This window comes from Pelmatolapia mariae, linkage group LG3_W, assembly GCF_036321145.2.
Source record: "Pelmatolapia mariae isolate MD_Pm_ZW linkage group LG3_W, Pm_UMD_F_2, whole genome shotgun sequence".
NCBI classification, from domain to species: domain Eukaryota; kingdom Metazoa; phylum Chordata; class Actinopteri; order Cichliformes; family Cichlidae; genus Pelmatolapia; species Pelmatolapia mariae.
In genome coordinates, this window is record NC_086229.1 from 10,826,686 (window position 1) to 10,842,055 (window position 15,370).

The following is a 15,370-nucleotide window of genomic DNA, read 5'->3' on the forward strand; positions in this document are numbered from 1 at the left end:
GATTGCTAGTAGGTAAAGAATAGTTCACCTATAATTGATATTCCCAATTAATTTCTCACCTCTGATTGAATGCCTTTGTTTGTTTGCCTTTTTTGACTATAACAAAACATTTTTGCAGGATATATATGGTGAACTTATATGCATAGATACAGTCGTAGTGCTTGACACATGCACACAGCAGTAGATGTACTAAAAAGGAAATAATTACAATCATGATGTTGATTGCTGATGTCAGTATATATGTTTTAGAGGAATGTTTTGTTTTTCACCCAAAATGAACTATATTGTTTCAGAAGAGATTTATTACCTGACTCTTATATATTGTTCTGTTTTTTGTTTGTTTTTGTTATTTTCAGGTTCAATGGTGCGTGTTCTTCTAATGGCCGCCTTCCCACTGGAGGTTTTGATCCACAGCAATTTAAAAGGTAAACAGCTTTGAAAGTCAGTTCAAATGGTTAGCTAATAGTATTCTAAAAAGCCTACAACTCTGTCACCAGTTTCTTTACCAAAAAGTACCCATAAAAGTATCTCTCAATAGCATATCATTGTAGCTCAAATGTTTAGTTGTACAAATATCAGATTTTTGGAAATCTAAAACTAGTCAAACACTCAAATGTTCATGCTTTTTATAGGAGGACAAAGCAAAACGGACTTCGGCGCAGAGTGAAGAACTGCCCTTCATAAGGACACTATGACAGCCATATATAGTAAGTGAAGACTTTCTGTGTATCTAAAATTGCATACAGCACAAGTAACTTACTTTGCAACCATTACAATAGGTTGCAAAGTAAGTTACCAATACAAATAGGTGATGATGCATTGTAGTGGTTGGTCTCAGACAAAGAAGGTCAACAGATTTATGAATGCTGGAGGGTAAGGAGAGACGACCAAAAGGGGTGTTAGCATTACTGTAATGTGAACTGGATAGACTTTCCATCTAGGAAAAAAAAGAGGTAAAATTATGTGTAAAATATATCTGTATTAATATCTGTATCTATATAAACAGAAATATCTGTTTGCTAAATTAAGCTAGCTAACATAAATCATATTTTTATTTTAACTCTGATAAAAGTAATAGAACTGTGACTTTTGTTTGTTACAGTGGCGGTAAGGAAGAGGTTTCCCAATTTGTGCAGAAGGGCTTTGAGGATTGCAGTGAAAGCTGGGGGAACTGAGACTGCTGGAAAAGGAAAAGAAATTACATTTTAAGTATGTTGACTTATGTTCATACAATCACACACACATATACACACACATATGTGTGTGTATATGTGTATATATATATATATATATATATATATATATATATATATATATATATATATATACATATATATACACACACACATATATATGTGTATGTGTGTGTTTCTTTTAGAATGTTTAAGTATGTAATGAGAATAAAATTATAAAATGAATATTCCTTGCTTGATTTATATGCATGTTTTAAACATCAAATAAAGATTTCTTTCAGCTGTTACATGTGAATGTGGTTTCTTAGAAATATATGAAGGGTTAATTTTATATATTTTTGAATGATTTTAAATAAGTTTAAATTGTATTTTGAAATATATTTTATAAATATATTTCAAAATATAAAAAAAACAGCCAAAAAATATATGTGTTAAAACAGATTTCAAAATATATTATAAATATATTTTTTAAATATATTTTAAAATACATTTTGAAATATATTTCAAAATATACAAAAAATGGCCAAAAAATATATGTGCTAAAATATATTTCAAAATATAAATATATTTTAAAATATATTTTAGCACATATATTTTTTGGCCATTTTTTGTATATTTTGAAATATATTTCAAAATGTATTTTAAAATATATTTTTTTACCGTATGGGAGGGCAGCTGTGGCTACAACTGTAGCTGCCTCCACCAGTGTGTGAATGTGAGAGTGAATGAATAGTGGCATTGTAAACGCTTTGGGTGCCTTGAAAAGCACTATATGAAATCCAATCCATTATATGAGTAAATATTTCTAAGCATAAATGACAATCAACATTATAAACCTTACAGCTGGTTTTAATAACAAAATTCATTTGTTGCTCTTATTAACTAATGCTAATTTGATGTGAATTAGCATTATGCACTAATGCTAACACTTACTTTTCAACAATGTGAGTAGCTAATGCTAACACTATTTCCCTTAACTGTAATGCAATGTGAACGGCTAATGCTAACACTCTTTTCCCTAGCATTACAACAATCTGAGCTGCTAATGCTAAGTAGGCCACCATTAGCACCTACGTCTAATTTAAGGCAAATACGCCTAATGCTCATATCGTTTTCCTTTCCTTTACAACAATGTGAGCAGCTACTGCTAAATAGACTGCTGTTATTAGCTAATGCTAATTAAATGCAAGTTAGCATCATTTGCATTAAACCAATGTGAGGAGTTAATGCTAAGTATGCTGCCATTAGTGGCTAATTCTAATCAAGGGTGAATAATTATTACCAGCTAATGCTAATATCGTTTTCTCTTTCCTTATAACAATGTGAGCAGCTGAAGCTAATTTGAGCTGGATGAGCATTAGTAGCTAACGCTATTACCCTTTTCTCTTGTGTCATAATGATGTGAGAAGTTAATGCTAAATAGGCTGCCATGAGTGACACTTTTCTCTTGCGTTATAACGATGTGAAAACTTTATGCTAAGTAGGCTGCATTAGTAGCTAATGCTAATACTGTTTTGCCTTGCTTTCTACAACTTAAGCAGCTAATGCTAAGTAGGCCAATTTGCTCTGCTAAGGATTTGTGTGACCATGATGTATTCTGACAAACTCTACATTCACAGCTGAATTCACAATAAATGTGCACTCAAGTACATATTTTTCTGTTATTGTTGTCAGATAACAGAATGAGAATGAAATATTTCTGACTGTCTGAGGAAAAATTGAATCGAATGAAATGGATTACAGAAATCAGTGATGATACCCAGTCCTAATGAGCAATCTAGGCCTGACAGAAGTGGATGTAGCTGTGGGTAATAAGAAAAGAAAAGAACGATTGATAACTTTTTTGTTAAGGCCTGATCTGTGTGAAATTCATAGCCAGTGCTCTGACATGGAGCCATCAATCTGTGAACACAGTGTATCCAGAAACACATTATATGCTGCGATAAATGCACAGCCCAAGTGTCCCCTCTCCCCACTGCCTTTAAGCGGCAGGGAGCAGCAAACAGGTCGTCAGGGGAGGCCGAGATGATGATTAAGTTTAATATTTTCTACAATATTGACAAAGAGTGCAAAAGCACTTAACCCTTTAAGACCTACCATAGAACCAAGTCCGCCAGAGCTTATATTATATTTTTACATGCTGTAGTGCCAATTTTTGGAGCATTTCAAGTTGATATACATCAATACAACCATTATAGCCCAAATTTTAATAATATGTATGCATTAAGTGCATAGTGATTACATAAATTGCAAAAAAGTGCAACAAACTAGAAAAAAATTGAAAATCGTTTTTGTTTTTTTAACATATATTTCTAGTTAGAGAAATTTAAGAGGCTTATTCCTCAAAACGGTAAATACAAAAAAGTTGCACAAAATAGTTTCCAACAACAGGAAAGTTATTTTGAGTGTCTTCATAGTTGTATTTTTGAAATACACCAATTTTTATATACTGCAGGAAAAACAAAACTAAATATTATAGTGCAAATTTGCAAAAAAGCAGCATATGCATCAAAATAAACTATTTCCAGCAGTGCAATATGAGTCCCAAGCATCCCAGAAACTACACAGAAAGTCATAAAGTCAAACATAACTTTTAAAAACACCAGTATAGGCTCACGAGGCCCTGGCGGTAAAAAACTAGATTTCCGCGAAAATGACGTCACTTCCGGTTTCGGGCAGGTAATGGTGGACATGCGATAGTTCGTGCTGACGTCTATTCCAACGTAGGAAGTGTTATGAACAGCTGATCGGATCGGCAAAACGTGTTTCTGGAATATTATGTTTTTGTTGCTGCAAGCGCTTTTTATGCAGTTTTTGCAAAGCTATATGTGGAAAGAAACTGTGACCTAGGACAAGCTGATGGCACAAGATGTAAGTACAACTCCTCCAGTTTCATATGCAAAAAAAATTATTGCGCTAGCTTACGTGGTTGCAGAGCTACCGGGATTTAAAAATAGTTACGCAAAACGGAGCGTGCCCGCTCTGACCGGTTTTAAAGGGTTAAGCACAAGCACTTTTTCAGTAACTTGTCTTTCTTGTAGAAATGTGCTCCAAATAAAGAACTTCGTGTTGACAAGATTGTTTGTTAATCATTTGCAAATCAATATTGTCTGTATGGACAGCAATTTCCCCCACCAAAAAGTGCACATGTAAAACTGCGGTGTTAAGCGAATTTGGGTGCGACTAGAGCCGGGCCACATTCACGGTAATACCGGTCTAATGTTAGGCAACGATAAGAAAATGAAATATCGCGATAGAATATGGGTAACATTTCCAAATGTTAGCTGCTCCTGTCTGCCTCTTTTTCTCACACATAGACTGAAATGATTCACAGCCTTGTTTCATCCTTCTGTCAGTGTCACTGACTGTCACTGTGACTGTGGACATACAGCATGGGAAACATACACTTTGCTGACACTTCATTAGGTACACAGTGGCATCTATCTCAGGTACACCTGTGACCTAAATGTTCCTGCAAACAGACTCCTTGGAGACCCCCTACATAAATATCCATGTACTATCCAGCTAGACTAGTGTGTCTGTCCCTGAAAATATTCCTGAATGTGTGATTGTTCATGTGTCATCTGCAGGAAACAAACAGGAAGTGAGTGAGGGACACAGGAAATGTTTCTAGCTCTTCCTCCTCTATTAGACATTCTTCATACCTGAGAGTGTCCAGTCTCCAGCCTGGATCCTTCAGTCCAGCCGACAGCAGCTTCATTCCTGAGTTTCCTGGATGATTGTAGCTCAGGTCCAGCTCTCTCAGATGGGAGGGGTTGGAGCTCAGAGCTGAGGCCAGAGAAGTACAGCCTTCCTCTGTGATCAGACAGCCTGACAGACTGCAGACACACAAAACAACAATCCATCTGTCAACAATCATTTTCTCTTTGTCACAATAACATCTGTCCATTTATATCCGTTCAATGTAACTTTATTTATAAGTAACAATTCCCAACAGACACCAACAATCATCTCAAGCTGTTTAACAGAGTAAGGTAACAGCCTCCAATATTAGAGAGAAACCCCCAACCATCAGACAATCGACTGTGAGCAGCACTTGGTGATGGTGGGAAGAAGAACTTCCTTTGACACAAAGATCCTCCCAGTGAAAACAGGCTCCAGGAGGAGCATCTACCATGACTGGTTGCAGGGTGAGGGGAAAGAGAAGAGATGAGCTCAGAGAGACAAGAACAAAACACAAACTAAGGAGAGAGAAGACAAAAGTAGTGACATATAAAAGCATCAGGAGTGAAAAGAGGGGAGAAGAAAGCAGAGCATCATGGGAAGTCCACCAACAGCCTGAGCCTATAGCAGCATAACTAAGGGATGGTTCAGGGTCACCTGATCCAGCTCCAACTATAAGCTTTATCAAAAAGGAAAGTTTGAAGCTGATCTTCAAAGTAGAGAGGGTGTCTGTCTCCTGAACTCAAACTGGGAGCTGCTTCCACACCCAGTCCAACATAGCCAGGCTTTCTTTGCTGCTTTGACAAAACCTCAAATCCCAGTCAGAGATGAGTATCATCACAGTGATGATCATTTCTCTGTTAACCCAGGAACTTCAGGATCTGTGCACGCTCACAGAACAAGGAGACCTTTAAACATCATTTCACTAAATGGATGGACTGAGCTCAGCCTACAGATGAACTGGTGCCAGAGATCATAAAGAACATCAAATAAAACAGTCAAATTCAACACTTTAGATGGAAATATGAGATTAATGCTGCAGACAATCATGAACCTGCTGAATTCATGAACATCAAGAATGCAGCGAGTGGTAAAATAAAGATTTGACCTCAGTGTTTCTGTCTATTCCTAACATATTCCTAACATGATAGCTGCACTTTAGAGCTCTAAAACTGGAACTGACACATATTTAAACACTGAGTGTTACTCAGTACATTCAGTTCTGACACTCGCCCACAGTCCAACAAAGGAAACATGGAGATCACATCAGTTTGTCACCAAAGTCTAATTATTAGTGCAAGTTAACCTGTTATTACCTCGTTAACTCATTAATTGATTAACGTTAGCAATTATTTTAATCACAGTTTTTAAAATCATGATTATTGTGAAAGTGCTCACTGGCTTCTGAATACAAAAGCCACGAGCGGGGACAGAAACATGGAGACAGGTACAGATCTTTGACATGTTCATTTTAAACTGTTCCAGAGGGCAGTGTTGATACAACTAAAGTTCTCTGGAAGCAAAGTTGAGTTTTTATCATCGGAGTACTTCATGTCTGAAGTATCACTTAAATGCATTACACGCTGTTGATGGCAGCAAACAAACCCAAACAAACAGAGGTGGGAGGCTTGGGCAGACTACGTTGGATCAGCTTGTGGGAGGAGTCTAGATAAACCAAAGACAAGCTAACAAATGCCACAGTGAGGTGAGTAGCTACAAACTGCAGGCCGATTAGTGTTGATTGAAGAAGTCGGTCTGAGGAACGTTCTTAGGATCAACAAATGACGGCATGTATGAGCCTCAAGACGCACCATCACAAGAAGAACACATGAGCTGTAGAAAAAGGAGAGACTACGAAAGCCACAGCGTTACAACGTGAACCAACTGTTGGTCTCTCTGGAGAATACTGGGGGTAGTTGGGTAACCATGGTTACCTGGGAGCTACAGAAACGTGCAGAACATGTGATTCATGTTGCACAGCAGTGGGACATTTGAAATAAAGTCAGCACACTCAGTACAGATAGTGCATCAAATATGATGCTGCTGCCAGACGTCTGCCTTTGAACACGTCCCTGCATCGCGCACAACACCAAGGTTGCCATGGCAATCACAGCTAACAGGGACAACGTGCACAGCTGGAACCCTGCAGGTATATTTAACATGATGTATTTCTCAGTCCTGTCTGTGTGTGAGAGACAAACAGCCTCTGTATGTGTGTGTAAATACAGCATGAACATGTAGAAGACATGTTTGTGTATATAAGGACATGAATGCTCTGCGTCATCTGAATCTTTGATTCTTGTTTCTGTTGCAGGTCTGTGACTGAACCTCTGGGAGGAGAAAAGTTGGTTTTCATGCTCTGTGATTCTGTGTTTTGTCATCTCTCTCAGGTGATGGAGAGCTCAGATGATGACCCCGCCTACGTGGTCAAATTCAAGTCTACATTCAGAACAGACCTGGAGACACGCAAGCAAAATGCCAACATTGTATATGTGAAAACTGCTGCTGCACTGGAGCCAGATTCAAGGAGCTCAAGTGTTTACCCAGATCTTACTGAACTTACTGCAGGAACAGAGGGTTGTTGAAGGGAAACCTGTGGAAGCAACAACATCCGAGCCACCAGAGAAAAAGTTGGCCCTATTGGTGCTTCATCAGAGTGTGAACAGGAGGAAGACTCAGCTGAGAACAGTGTGGTGGATACAGAGCAGAGCCCACCATCAGTACAGAGGCCTGTCCATTAGAGTGCTGCTCCAAACATGCAGCACATGTACTTGGCCACAGCTGTAACATCTGTACCTGTGAAAGCTTGTTCTCTGTTGCTGCTCATATTGTACAGAAGAAGAGAGTTTCTTTATCATCAGCTTGTGAGTCTTAGCAGCTGGCTCGGTGCTGTTGGTCAAAGGTATGTTGGTGTCTCTGGACTCTGAGGGGAACTTTGGAACAAACTAGATCAAATGTTGACGTCCTGGCAGAGGCAAAGAACTTTGATTTGATATTTGATTAGATTCATATTTCAGCTCAGACTGACAGAAATATTTGAACTACTGCTGTGTTAAAGGGAATACTGCTGTTAGAAAGCACCTAATTTGTTTCTGCACACTGAATGTTGCACTTCTCATACTGCAGTACTATTAAAATAAGTACACAATACACTACTTTTGAACTCATGATTGAATGTTGCTGTAACAAAGCCATTAATGGTGATTCAAAGTGTTCATGGTTTCCCAGCACAACAAATGACTGTACACATGTGACTGATCCACTTTCTAATGTGTGTGTAGCCCACACTGTGTGTCACTGTGTCACAGGTGAGTCTGTGTATCCAGGTTCTATGAGGAGAACAGGATATAGTGACTGAGTCCAGCAGCTTAAAGTCTGACTCCATCCTCCATTTAAATAACTCACACCAACAACTGAATAGCTTTGCCTTTGTGTAGCTGACACTTCATTTTAATGTCCTTCTATTCTGGTTCATCTGGTTTCAGTTTCTATAAGCACACAGGTTTCATCAGTGACTCTGTGACCTCAGTAATCTTTGCTGGGCCTTAATGCTCTGAACAAAGCTGCACATCACAAGACTAAATAGAATTGAATCAGTCTTTCATTTCTTACTCCTGTTTGACTTCAGCTCTCAATGTCCCACCATAACCCATGGAAAGAATTACTGTCCATCCAGGCTCCTGAACATGAAGCTGATGAAGGTGGAGTATTGTGAGGGCTGATGGAGATGATGAGGAGGAATCCAGGAGCAGTGGGTGGATGGCAGCATCACCATGAAGGATCAGTGTGAGAATACATCATCATCCACAAAGAAAACCAGTCTGAATGTCTGACGCTCTTGTTAGAAAGATGCAGTTGCAGCTTGTGGCTGCAGTTAGCTGTTTTGCTAGTTAGCTGGTCTGCTACTTAGCTGGTTTGATAGTTAGCTTGGAGCTAACTCACTAGAACATTCAATGCTAGACTGTCTAAACCAGGGGTGTCAAACATATGGCCCGTGGGCCAAATCCACCCCTTGAGATAATTTCACATGTCAAATACTGATGACTCTTCAGGCTTGCTGATAATCAATGTGAGCACGGCTGAGATTTTATTCTGATGAGCAAACCATGTGGCCAAACACTTTAAGAGACAGACTGGGATCATACCATTATGTGAAAGAAGACAGAGATGTCCCATAGACAGCAAGGGTAGTGGTATAGACCAGGTACACAGAGAAATGGGAGCTGTATTAAAATGCAAGCGTGTCAGGAAAGAGTGAAAAGGCAAAATGAGCAGCATCTGGCTGGATTTCAGCGATATTGGAGACCACAAAGCTGAGTGCAAAATTTATATAGGAGATATATAGGAGACGCTGAGAGTAGAACTGATAAAATTAGGAGCTGGCTAAAGTGATACCCATTTTTATTTTCAGCCATTTTCCATTGTGGAACTACCCAGGAACTACTTCCTGTTTTAGAACTTTTCAACACAAGAGTATGTTGCACTTCAGAAGACCTCCACATCTCCTCTTATTAGAGGACTGCCTTATTGTTAATTTGCTAAATCTGTCAGTTGAAGAAAAAAAACAATGCTTGATCTCACCTGAGAGTTTCCAGTGTACAGTGTGGACTCTTCAGTCCTTCAGACAGAAGCTTCACACCTGAATCCTTCAGGTTATTGTTACTCAGGTCCAGCTCTCTCAGATTAGAGGACTTAGAGCTGAGACCTGAGGACAGAGCTTCACAGCTTCTCTCTGACAGGTCACAGTGATTCAGTCTGAAAAATAACAGATAAACCATTAAAAAAAGACACTTATGGTGAAGTGTTATGAGATACTATTATATTTAGCAATATTTAATCTTAGTTTTTGTCAGGAAACTGAGCACTGATGCAGAGCAACATGCGGAGAGAATCAGAGGAGAAGAAATGAAGAGAGAAGAGCAGTAAAACAACACTGAATTGTTTAGCGTGCTTTTGGTATCAACACAATATGTCAAATTTCTTTATTTTATATTCGTTTTAGTAGAATTGATGACTATCACTTAGATAACAACCACAGGACAGGTCTAAATTGCACTTTGGTAACAGTTACACTCAGAAATATTTCAGAAATGTGGACAATTTCTGCTGCAATGTATTCAGTATTGAACAAAGTGAGTACTGATGATTACTTAGACTTTTCAGACGTCAGCAGTCATTACTTCTTTGGTTTAGTTTTTTTAATATTTTATGTTAGTTGTTCACACCTGATGTGTGTTAACTAGAATAAACATTTAAAAAGTAAAGGTATGATCACGTATGTACTTACAGAGCTTTGTTGGAGGCTTTGACCACTGGCAGCAGCCTCAGAAGAGCCTTTTTAAAGGCTCATGTTCTCATTTAGATCATCTATTTCTACTTACCTTTCTTTTTGGGAAAAATGGTGATTACCTTGAAAACACAAACTGCTTTCCCCAATAAGCATCCCTGTATTAGGTAATCACTCAAACGTGTTCTCAGGCAGAAGAAGCTGTCTTGCTATGAGGGAGAGAAGAAAAAGATCGAGCCACAGAAACTTGTTGAAAGAGAGATAAAGCAGCTAAAATCAGGTCTAAAAGTAAAGCAGAGCATAAGTTGAATAAAGGACACTGAAGACTGGCTTGGAAAGGAATGAAGTCCATGGTGGGGATGCAGAACAAGGACAAAAGATGAATGTGATGCTGAATCAGCAGAAGACTTGGACTCATTTGATTCCAGCTTTGATATCATTGATTTCAAAGAAGAGCTTTGTGATTTTAGGAAAGGGCTGGTAGCTCTGAGAGTGACACTGATGAGGTGTCTGTGAAGGTTCGCAGTCATCTAAAGAGCTTAGAAAAAAAGGCATCTGGACTTCTTTAAGTTTCTTGAAGACATTTCACCTCTAAGCCAAGTAGCTTATTTATTTCTGGGGTCAAATGGTGGAGAGTCCCAGATTTAAGCCCTATGGGAGAGTCTGCCAAGGGGGTCATTTTGAAGAGAATCCAAGATGGCGACACGTAAACTCTCGGCGTAGCGTCTCTCTCTGGACGGAAAATAGGGTTTTGGATTAAGCGGGCCGATTTAAATACTGACTTTGGGTAGGCAAACCTGTGTCCACCGTGTCCGTCTCCATCTGGACTTTGGATTGACGGGTCGGAGCCTGCCGGTGCTTACTGCGTCTATTAGACCTGGAGCTAACAGCTAACAGGCCGGGGTCTGTTAAGTTTCCCAAACTTGGAGCAATTTCAGGCCTGGAGCCCGCTGCATTTCCCGGTCTTGGAGCTGGCAGACCGGAGCCGGCTACACTAATTATGTTTTGAAGCTAACGAGGCCGGAGCTGGTTACATCGCCTGGCCTCTGAGCAAACAGGTCGAAGACTGCTATACTGCCTGGAAGCTATACTGCCTGGATGCAGAGGAAACAGGCTGGAAGCCACTATTTTTGTCCGGACACGCAGCAAACAGGCCGGGCTTGAGTCTGCTACGATGCACCTCCATCTGATCCCCGGATTGCTTAGTTCACCTCTGCACGTATTTGGAGCAAACAGGTTGGAGACTTTTGTATTCACCCCCGTTTTGGACTCTGGGCTATCATTATGAAGACGAGGACACTCATCGAAGCTTTATTGTGTGTACTCGTGGCTTGGGACTTTGGACATTGCGGTGCTCCTTGGGTGAGAACTGCAAAACACGAGTTGATTATGGGTGAAACTTATTTCAGTGGCACTAGGTCAACTGTAGCAGTGCATCTGGAATTACCAATGTTTCAACTGGCTCTGGTTGCTAGTTTAAATCGATATGAAGTATTACCCAAATTACAAGGTTCCCTTGTTTTGTATAAACTTTCACTTTCATTTAAGAAAAAGCAGTATTTGCTGTCAGCATCTGCAAAGTATGGTTATGCTTTTAAATGTAATATGAAACGAAGGTTAATGATGATTGTTTTACTTTTACTTATATCTGGAGATGTACAATCAAATCCAGGACCTGAATTGAAAAGTGTCCAGACCCCTGCTGATTTTAAATCTCAGCCAGGGTTAAAATGTGTTCACTTAAATGTACGCAGTTTATTACATAAGATGGACCTGGTCAGAATTTGGGTGAAATCAACAAACGCGGATATTGTGATTATTTCCGAAACTTGGTTGTCCAAATCTATTACAGATGATGACATTAACATAACGGGATACAATCTTTATCGCACAGATAGGCCTGGGAAAGGTGGAGGCGTAGCAATTTATGTTAAGTCAAGATATGAAGTATCCATTGTTTTATCTGTATCTATTCCTAAACAAATGGAATTCTTGGCTTTGGATATTAAAATAGTAGGGTCTCTATCTATAACAGCTGTTGGGTGCTATAGGCCTCCGTCTGCTGTAAAGGAAACCTTAGTAACTCTAAAACATCTTCTGTCTAAATTAAAATACAATGAACTTCTAATGGCAGGAGACTTGAACTGGGACTGGTTGAATATAGTATCTGATGATTTTAAATCCTTCTGTGACTCTGTTAATCTTACCCAGTTGGTCAACTTACCTACAAGGCCAAATATAAAGAGTCCTGATAAATCTACTTTGATTGACCTAATTCTAACAAACGTCCCTCATAAGTTTCTGTCGTTGGGAGTGTTTTGTAACGATTGAAGCGATCACTGTGTAGTTGCTACCTGTAGGAACACTAAAATCCCTAAATGTAAACCGCGTATTATTTATAAAAGAAATTTTAAAATATTTAATGAGCAAGCGTTTCATTATGATTTGTCTATGGCAAACTGGGAATACCTGAATCTGATACCAGAGATTCATTTGGCCTGGGATTATTTTAAAGAACTTTTTATGAAGATTTTAAATAAGCATGCACCTATCAGAAAATTTAGGGTTAAGGGACGGGTAAACCCTTGGTTCTCATCGGAACTATCAGAGTCTATCCACCAGCGTAATGTGGCATGGGCAAAAGCTAGAAAAAGTGATTCCCTGACTGATTGGTTAGACTTTAGGAAATTAAGAAATAAATGTACGACACTTATTAAGAAGGCTACATCAGAATATTATTTATCTGTTACTTCAGAAAATCTCAATAACCCTCAGAAATTTTGGAAAGTAATTAAGTCCTTATCTATAAATAAAACATCACAGGCTCTTCCAAAATTTATCCTGAAAGACTCTGTCCCAGTTTATGACAGGCATGAGGTCTTAAACAGTTTTAACAAGCACTTCGTAGATGCTGGGTTTCTATTTAATACTGTGGGAGCTACCCCCACGATTCCTTGCATAGAACCCCAAATATATTCTGGTGAGTTTTTTGAGTTTTCTCCTTTTTCTTTCCAGGAAGTGCATAAAGCTCTTAAAGCCTTAGATCAAAGGAAACCCCCAGGCCCTGACTTAATAGAGCCCTATTTTTTGAAAATAGCAGCTGATTATATTGCACAACCTCTTACGATCCTTTTTAATCTTTCAATTCAAAATAATGAAATCCCACTTGTCTGGAAGTCTGCTTTTGTTACGCCAATATTAAAAGGAGGCGACCCGGCCATTTTGACTAACTACAGGCCAATATCAAACTTGTGTGTTTTGGCAAAAGTCCTTGAATCTCTTGTTAGTGAGCAATTAAAAGAGTTCTTGTACTCTAACGAAATTCTTTCAAAACTACAATCTGGGTTTAGAAAACAGCATAGTGCTGTCACGGCTGCCACAAAAGTGATAAATGACATACTTGTTGCTGTCGATAAAAAACAGCACTGTGCTTCTCTTTTTATTGATCTATCAAAAGCCTTTGATACTGTGGATCACGCCATTTTAAAGCAGAGGCTGCTCTCGTTAGGGCTGTCTAGACATGTTGTTTCCTGGTTTACTAATTATTTGAGTGACAGGACTCAATGCACTAAATGTGAAAATCTGTGCTCAGAATTTCTGAATATTCACACTGGGGTGCCACAGGGTTCAATCTTAGGACCTCTGATGTTCATCATGTATATAAATGACTTGGGACAAAATGTGTCCAATGCCAGTATGCATTTTTATGCTGATGACACAGTTATTTATTCCTTTGGCTCAAACCTCGAAATAGCAATACAATCCTTGCAGAAAGCTTTTGACGTGGTTCAGCACACACTTCTGGAGCTGAAATTGGTTCTTAATGCTGATAAGACCAAGCTAATGTTGTTTTCAAACATGAAGAATTCTTCTCAAACTGTCCCTGTGGTGTCCACTCTTGAGGGTGACCTCATAGAAGTGGTCCATACGTATAAATATCTTGGCTTTCTAATCGATGATTCTTTGACCTTTAAACCTCACATAGACAATCTTGTGAAAAAACTCAAATTAAAATTGGGTTTTTTCTTTCGAAACAAATTTTGCTTTTCTTTTGAGACAAAAAAGCGTCTTGTAAATGCTACATTTTTATCTGTTTTAGATTATGGTGATCTGCTGTATATGAATGCTTCTGCCCAGTGTCTTCAAAAGATCGATTCAGTATATCATGCTTCTTTACGGTTTATTACAAACTGTAGGGCTTTGACCCATTGTTGTGATCTGTATGTTCATGTGGGGTGGCCTTCGTTGTCCTCCAGGAGATTTGCTCACTGGTGCATCTTTATTTATAAGGCCCTGCTTGGTCAAATGCCCACTTACATTTGTGATCTGCTCACATGGAAAAGCACTGTTTCCTATAGCTTGCGTTCTAGCGATCTTTTGTTGCGTAATGTTCCATTTGCCAGAACTGAACTGGGAAAGAGGGCTTTTATTTATGCTGCCCCATCCACATGGAACAAGATGCAAAAAGATTGGAAGATAGCAGATCTTATTTCATTAAATGCTTTTAAGTCTAGATTGAGAGAGTCAGAGAAAATTGTTGTTTAAAATGTAATTGTTATTTTACAATATGTATGTAACTTTGTAATTTTTAACGTGTTGTCGCCTCTTGGCCAAGACTCCCTTGAAAAAGAGGTTCTTAATCTCAATGGGATTATTTTTACTGGTTAAATAAAGGTTATAATAAAATAATAATGAACCCCCTGTTGATCCTCTACCTAATCACACGAGCCAAGGTGTGATTAGGTAGCCTCTGTACAAACAGACTTCAGCCATATGAGAGTGAGTGTGAGTGAATGAGAGCACACACAGGACACGTTGATTTCTTTAAACTCTTTGTCAATCACAGTATACTCATACAATCCTCTTTTTAACTAAGTTACACACATTCAGAGAAAGGTGTTTGGATTCATTTCTAGTAAGTGGCCCAGCCCCTCCTATATTTTTTAGCATGTGGCCCTCAGTGAAAAAAGTTTGGACACCCCTGTGATAATGAAACCTGAACTGAGTGAAATGTGAAGTGAAGATTATTCAGATGTGAAAGAGAGAGAGACTGACGATAAAGTGGGGCTGAAGATCAGTGAATATGATGTAAACACCTGATTGGTTGACCAGATATCAGACTAACAGTTTCAAGGTGGATTTTAACTTTAAGAAGATGTGACATTCATCAAGGAATCCTACTCTCTGGATTATTTCAATCAACACT

The 15,370-nt window shown here is 38.8% G+C and overlaps 1 protein-coding gene across 1 annotated transcript in view; it reads right to left on the reverse strand.

Moving 5' to 3' along the window:
- The window catches only part of LOC135932478 (NACHT, LRR and PYD domains-containing protein 12-like), a 67,281-nt gene that overhangs the window by 17,944 nt on the left and 33,967 nt on the right, over positions 1-15,370 (reverse strand). Inside the window, exons 8-9 of the mRNA XM_065469961.1 lie at positions 9,459-9,632; positions 4,859-5,032 (exon numbers count right to left, since the gene is read on the reverse strand). Coding sequence (XP_065326033.1) covers positions 4,859-5,032; positions 9,459-9,632 — 348 coding nt within the window. The remainder of the gene's footprint in view (positions 1-4,858; positions 5,033-9,458; positions 9,633-15,370) is intronic.